General features: G+C 34.3%; 1 protein-coding gene across 1 annotated transcript in view; it reads left to right on the forward strand.

Annotated features, from left to right (window-relative positions):
• LOC107704693 (diacylglycerol kinase beta-like) overlaps positions 1-7,999 on the forward strand; it is a 46,619-nt gene that overhangs the window by 16,246 nt on the left and 22,374 nt on the right. Inside the window, exons 17-20 of the mRNA XM_016507681.1 lie at positions 1,186-1,260; positions 3,236-3,321; positions 4,743-4,832; positions 5,105-5,265. Coding sequence (XP_016363167.1) covers positions 1,186-1,260; positions 3,236-3,321; positions 4,743-4,832; positions 5,105-5,265 — 412 coding nt within the window. The remainder of the gene's footprint in view (positions 1-1,185; positions 1,261-3,235; positions 3,322-4,742; positions 4,833-5,104; positions 5,266-7,999) is intronic.

Consider the following 7,999-nt stretch of genomic DNA (forward strand, 5'->3'; position numbering starts at 1 on the left):
AAACACTTAAACTAGTCTAACATACTACATAAACACTTAAACTGGTCTAACATACACATAAACACTTAAACTGGTCTAACATACACATACACACACACACACACACACACGCCTACAGTTGGTATAGGAAAGGGTTAGAGCTTAAGCAGTAAAGAGCAGAGAAATAAGGAATGAAGTTATGGAAGCATTTGCATATTCAGCAGATTTACAGCCTGAAGGGAACATCAGATTCTTAGTTCAAACACACCTTTGTAAAAAGGTGCAAATGGAACATACACAATGACCTGAAGGATATGTCAGTTCATTCACAGAAAGGTTTTTCTATGAATTAATTAGAGAATAGTCCATTTTTGGGCATTGTGTGTCTTTCCTGGTGCCCGCTTCTCTGCTTGCATTCCTTTGAGCAATAAAACCAGTGATATCAGCCTTGGTTGCCATGGAACCAGAGGCCTGTTATGCTTTCCTGGGGTGTTACGCATTTCGGGGGAAGGGTCCATAGGTCCTCATATGGCTTGTTAACTGAGGGGTGTTACAGAGTATTTGTTAAATCAAATGAAAAATTGTGTGTTTGATTGGACCAGACGCTACAGTTTCTATTGTGAATTCATCCAACCACTTCCATCTATTATTTAAAAAATCACTGTAAAATATATCCTGTTAAATTTATGAACAAAAATGGCATCTGTGGTTGCCAGAAATTCATTGTAAAAATATGGTGAAAATATTATGAATGGAATATTGGTGCCTTAAAACTGTCTATTTAACTTAATATACCAATGAACTCCCAAAATACTTCAAAAATACTTGAATGACCAAAATCTTTATACCTGTACTGATAACCACCATAATAATACTACAGGTGGTAAAATAGAAAGCCACATGATAAATCAGAGTTCATCATACAGTAAGTGGCCTGTCCTTGAAACATTGCACAGGATCATACACACAAAAACAAAATACTATCAGGGTAACACATGTGATATGACACTAAAATAATGCAGTAAACATTAACTAAATATTGACAGAAAATGTATAAAAACACCATAATGTACATTAGTGATAAAAACAAGAAGAAACAAAACTATTTAAATAAAATATAGTCATGCTGTGGGAATGTACTTTTATCGATTTATTTTTTTTATTATAATTTCTTACATTTCTATTTATAAATTCTGCCCTATCTAGAATCTTCCGAAAGTTCCAGTACCTCCTGAACCCCCGTCAAGTCTACAACCTGGCCAAGAACGGCCCCATGCCTGGGTGAGTGACAGTTCTCCAGACACTCCAGAGAGGCTTTTCTCTTATCATTCTAACAGAAGCATTTAGCTCCCTGCTGAAACGTATTGTTGTGCCACATTCTCGCTTTATGATCATAAGAGTTCTGACAACTCCACGTTAACAATATATTGTATATGCAGACACTGCTTGATAATAAAGTGCACTAATTCATGCATGACAATGTCGCTCTACATCTTAGCTGTAAATGTAGACATTATTAAAGGGTTAGATCCACCATCACAAACATTGCGGAGAACAAAGCCAGGCTGTGGAAGTCTCCAGTGCTGACAGTCAGCTGGTAATAATAGATTCATGTTAGTGATAGTGTGTTGCCGCTCTCAGGGCCTAGTGTGATCACGCATACCATCGCTGGTGTCAATCAAATGCACGCAACCATGAAGCTCTGTGATCACTGACTGAATTTGTTATTAGTATGCCAGCTACATGGTCACTTTTGAGTTAAGTGCACAGCCGTGAGGATTGTGACAATATTCAATGAGACTATATTTTGAAAATGGAATTTCAAAGAGCAATAAAGAAAACAGAAATGTTATTGGGTGTGAATATTTGGGTTGACAGTGATTCGATTCCATTCACTGGTCATACTGTAGGTTTTGATTCAAATTTGGAAAAATTTAGAATGATGAATTTTGATTCATTAATTGATTTGATTCAATTAGTGATATGATTCTATATGCATTTATGGGTCTTGGGCAAAAAAGAAGAAAGAAAAACTACTCTAAATGTAGTTAAAGAAAATTAAAATTATTAAGCAACAAAATACTTTTCAACATGGATAATAATAATAATAATAAGAAGAAGAAATGTTTATTGAGCGCCAAATCAGCATATTAGATTGGCTTCTGAAGGATCATGTGACGCTGAAGACTGGATTAATGATGCTGAAAATTCAGCTTTGCATCACAGGAATAAATTACATTTTAAAATATATTAAAGTAGAAAACAGTTATTTTAAATTGTAATAATATTTCACAATGTTACTGTTTTTATTGTATTTTCAATCAAATAAATGCAGCCTTGGTGAGCAAAATAAACTTTTTTTTCAATAAATACATAACATACATACAAGCATAAATAAATGGGGTGATTTCTGTTGCTCTTGGCATTTGTTTATTTTTTTTCCAGATTTTTATGATTTTATAAATGCAGCCCACTGAGCGATGCTCTCTAGACACCATTTAGAGCTTGTCAGCCAATTTGCTTTTGAACCTGTTGATTATGGCGTTTGAAGTAAGGTGTAGCCTAAGTATTGATGTTTCCTTGCTGGTGGAAAAGATAGCTTTTGACTTTATGCATTCACAGTCACATCTGTTGAAATAACACATGAGCTTGGCGTAGTCATGTGATGATAATGTGACATTGCTTTGTTGAGGTGATTGTCAGCCGTAGCTCTGGGCTGTCTGTCAATTATAGGCCCTGCTAACACAATTAGAGCAAACTGAGTGTTTGTTTCTTCATACTCAAACATCCTCAAAGTTGCTTTTTCATGTGATTGGTCATCTGTTTTTGCTATCTAATATGATTTGCCAAGCCTGCATGTCCCAATAAGTAAAGTAATTAAGAGTCTTATTTTGTGCGCCATTCTACCATGTAAGGTCCCTTCATGCAGTTAGAGCTTTATTATTGTGAAGGAACGGAAGACGCTGCAATGAACATTGTCTTGATAGATTTGATTAGCTTCTGAACAGGCTTGGCTTTCCAAAAGATGGATTTGCATTTGTTATTTAAACAAAAGATTCATTCATAATCCAATACAGTGAAAAAGATTTCACTATTTGACTATTTTTTATGTGCATTGTCTAATAAATCTTCGTTATCTTTCATTAAATACATGCATATACAGTATTTAATAGTTGTAGAAGTATAAAAGTAAAGTATGTTTATATTGCTTTTCTAGCACTTGGCATCTTAGTAATTCTGATGCTCTTCATTTCAGCTTAAATTTCTTTCGAGATGTTCCAGATTTCAGAGTCCTGGCCTGTGGTGGAGATGGTACCGTTGGATGGATTCTTGATGTTATAGGTGAGTTCAGATGAAAACAGAAACACAGTTGTATGATGCCCACATAGTGCTTGCTTGTTTGCTTTGGCCTCTTGTTGACCGAGTCATTTCTTAGAGCAATTAAAAGCTTGAGTCATGTGGATCAGGGCTTCCATACTGTGCCATGTTGTAAATTAAATCCAAGAAGTTTTCATTCTGGATTTAATAAAAACAACAAGCTAAAGTAAACTTCATAACATAAAGACATCTTGAGGAAATATTGCGAAAAAGGCTTTTCTGGTTGTTTCAGAGGTTCTTTTGAACAGAAGTGATTTTGTTATATTTGTCGAAATAGTCAAATGCTTATTTTTCACAGAACTAAAGCTATTACATTCGTACCTGTATTTTCGGGGCAAATAGGATGATTATCTTTCTTCAAGAAATGGCATATTATTTATATAATCTGAAGAATAGTCTCTGCAGGTGATTTTTTTAGATGACTGTGTCCTCATTTAGTCCTTTATTTGTGTCAAAAATTGCCTCAATTTTTTATCAATCAAAACAAAGGCAGAGTAATAGACTGGATGCTTTCAGAGGAGTGTATTAGAAAAGAACCACTGTAGTTTTGACATTGCCATTTATTTCATTATACAGTAAATGTGTACATACATATGTACTGTAGTCTGTATGGGTCTATATGTGTATGCTCAAAATCAGCAAAGAGGTAATTAAATGTAACAAATCGTAAACATGTATCATCTTTTATTGGAAAATTAAACATCATTTTATTAAAATTTGATCATTGACTTTTTAATCTTTTAAACAACCTGTTAATTTCAGTGAGTGAAGTACAAATTTATACTTAAGTGTTACGTACATTACTGTCTCTGACAGACAGCCTGCTCTTCTTCTTCTTCTCAGACAGCAATGATGTAGTATTGTGGGTTTTCCAAAAAAATACTATTACTATATACTATAAAATACTATAATACGAATACTATTGTGCATGTTATTTTTTGACAGACATCAATGTTTTTATATTCAAATGATGTAGATTTTAGTTCTAATGTTCTGTGTAAATGGTTTAATTTTTGGTTATTATGAAATGTGCTGGAGATGTCAAAAAAGAGTGGTTTTGATGCACAAAGTAGTTTTTATTGTCTCTTAAAAAAACTTTATTTAAACCCATGAAAATGCAGATCCTGTTGTAAATAATGGTGAAAGAAAAATCACTTTTTAAAACTGTGCTCCACTATTAGCAGATTTTGACTCTGTATAAACTATGTACTGTGTATAGTACAGTTGAATTCCCATAAATAGCCCTTTTTTATTTATTATTGCTTTATTTTCTGGAGCAAAGGTAAAACAAGTTATATTTTTCCCCTCTGCCAAAGCAACTTTAGTGGAATCATGGGATGTTCTGTTTTTCCTATTGTTCTCTGAAGTGCTGTTCTTTTTCTTAGATAAAGCCAACTTTGAACAGAATCCCCCTGTGTGTGTACTTCCTCTCGGCACAGGAAATGACCTCGCAAGGTGTCTGCGCTGGGGTGGAGGTAATTTAAGTCATTTCAATATTTTAATTTGATGCTGTAAATGAGATTTTGTGTGAATCCTAAAGTCTAAATCCACACTGCGAGCCATGCTGGGAAACTTATCACATATTATAACTGTAGTATTTTCACAGTTTTTTTACTCATTCATAACTACTTAAGATCTAAATGTTACAAAAACGTCGGTTCCTTGTCTATAAATAGCTGGAGCTATGGAGAATCCAAACCTGAAACACCTCAATGGAGTAATTTGTAATGTGTCCTTTGGCTTTCAGGCTACGACGGAGAAAGTCTTTTGCAGATTCTCAAGGACATTGAGAACAGTGCTGAAGTGATGTTGGACAGGTGGAAGATTGACATCACTCCTGTAGACAAAGATGAAAGAGGAGATCCAGTCCCGTATAGCATCGTGAACAATTACTTCTCTATTGGCGTGGTGAGTCTGAACAATAAAAGTTGCATGTAGAGACCTCTGAGGCTCCTTAACAGTCCACATACTTCCACTCTTTCCCTCCCAATAAACAGAGAGACTCGCATATACGCATCTGGCCGGTGTGCTAGTCTGGTCTATTAACCGTGATACAGTATGTGATGACTGTGAGTGGAGTTTATGAATGAAGAAGTGAATAAGGCCCCTAAGTAATAAGACTAAATGAGCTAATCAAGAGGGCTGAGTGCTTTTTGAAATGCCAAGAGCATCTATTACATTAACAAAGCCGTCCCTTATCACTGTGGTGAGGAGCGAAGCTTGCCAATTGACAATGAAATATGCCGTAGACGTTACACGGCTCTCGTCTTACCGAACGACGAACAAACACGTCGTGTGTTGATGCATCTCAGGCCGTCTGAAATCTAATGATGCTTATTACGGCGCCCGCATGTCAGCCATTATCCAGAAATGTCAAGGGAAATACGGTAATTGACATTTACAGGTTTGACGGCTCTGTTTTATTTTAGATTTGTACACATCTTAAAAAAAAAGAAAATGTAATGAGGGAGACATGCTTGGACAAATGTTAGTCAATGTCATCTTGTTAATAAGGGAATTGATGGCTGTAAGTATTGATTTATGAAACATTCAGTCCCATGTTCACCTTTACATAAAACAATTATTTGATAGATAGACAGAGAGATAGACAAATATATATATATATATATATATATATATATATATATGTGTGTGTGTGTGTGTGTGTGTGTGTGCATGTATAAACAGTTATGCTCATAAGTTTACACACCCCTTGCAAAATGTTAAGAATTAAAGGTCCCATGGCATGAAAATTTCACTTTATGAGGTTTTTTAACATTAATATGAGTTCCCCTAGCCTGCCTATGGTCCCCCAGTGGCTAGAAATGGCGATAGGTGTAAACCGAGCGCTTTAGTCATAAACACACTTCATTTTGTTGAATTTCTTTGTGTTTGTTTCCATTTATTCCTTACATTTTCTTTAGTTGATCTTAAAAAAAGTCTTAAATTTACCTTCACAAAAGCTGTGGAAACCCTATCTTTTATACTGACAATCACTCTTACATGAAAAGGTGATATTTTAAGTTACAAATATGCGCAATGATGCATATTCTGAGTTCATGTTAAAAGTTGTTTAGAAGCTGTGATACAGATTTTGATGTAAATGTCTTAAATTACCCATTTCTGTTAAAATGTTCTTGCACCATCTTGTCTGGCAACAGCTGCATTTGTTGGCTGTTTAGTTCCTAGAGTTCATATACATAATTACGGAAGACATTGTTTTTCATTTGCATAATCTGCAAAGTAATTATGAGCACGACTTGCTCTGTAATCTCTATTGGTTTTCAGTTGTTTTCAAAAGGAATTTGTGTTTTCTTGTAAAATGTGATAGGGAAAATATCACTTGATCCCACTGTGATTTGCACTTCTCTATAATCCAAACAAACAACTAAATTTGTCAACACATTGAAAATTTAATTTCATTAACACAGAACTGAATATATTGCAGCTGAATAATTAATGAGACAGAGATCGATCTATTTATAAATCAATTTACAACATTTTTATAGTTTTATAGCATGTATAAAAGTATGTATATATCTATATGGAATTAAAAAATTAAAAACATTTTTTAAATTATTATTAAAAAGATTTTATACATATATATATATATATATATATATACAGTTGTGCTCATAAGTTTACATACCCCATGCAGAATGTGCAAAATGCATACCCTTAAACCTAATACTATGTGTCATTTCCTGGATGATCCACGACTGTTTTTATATTTTGTGATAGTTGTTCATGAGTCCCTTGTTTGTCCTGAGCAGTTTAACTGCCTGCTGTTCTTCAGAAAAATCCTCCAGCTCCTGCACATTCTTTGGTTTTCCAGCATCTTCTACATATTTGAACCCTTTCCAACATTGACTGTATGATTTTAAAAATCAATTTTTTAACACTGAGGACAATTGAGGGCATAACTATACAAAAGGTGAAAACATGTACAGTACTGATGCTCAAGAAGGCCACACAATGCATTAAGAGACGGGGGGGTTTAAACTTTTTTAATTGGATAATCAGGGTAAATTGTACTTATTTTGTCTTCTGGGAAAGATGTAAGTATTTATGTAGCTTCTGAAGTTCAGTACTAAATGAAAAAATATGATCGTTAAACAAAATAAAAAAAAATTTTACACATCATCATCCTGTTCAAAAGTTTACATCCCCCTGGCTCTTATTGCATTCTGTTGCCTTCTTGAGCATCAGTACATGTTTTCACCTTTTGTAATAGTTGTGTATGAGTCTCTCAGTTGTCCTCAGTGAGAAAATATGAATCTCAAAATCATACAGTCACTTTTGGAAAGGGTTCAAATATGTAGAAGATGCTGGAAAACCAAAGAATGTGCAGGAGCTGGAGGATTTTTATGAAGAACAGCACACAGTTGAACTGCTCAGGACAAACAAGGGACTCATGAACAACTATCACAAAATATAAAAACAGTCGTGGATCATCCAGGAAATGACACATAGTATTAGGTTTAAGGGTATGCATTTTGCACATTCTGCATGGGGTATGTAAACTTATGAGCACAACTGTATATATATATATATATATATATATATATATATTACACACAAACACACATTATATAAATATAAAATTTATAAATTGAACACACCAGCAACCCCCCACTACTCA

Source organism: Sinocyclocheilus anshuiensis, unplaced genomic scaffold (genome assembly GCF_001515605.1).
Source record: "Sinocyclocheilus anshuiensis isolate Anshui unplaced genomic scaffold, SAMN03320099.WGS_v1.1 scaffold758, whole genome shotgun sequence".
In the NCBI taxonomy this organism is placed as follows: Eukaryota; Metazoa; Chordata; class Actinopteri; order Cypriniformes; family Cyprinidae; genus Sinocyclocheilus; species Sinocyclocheilus anshuiensis.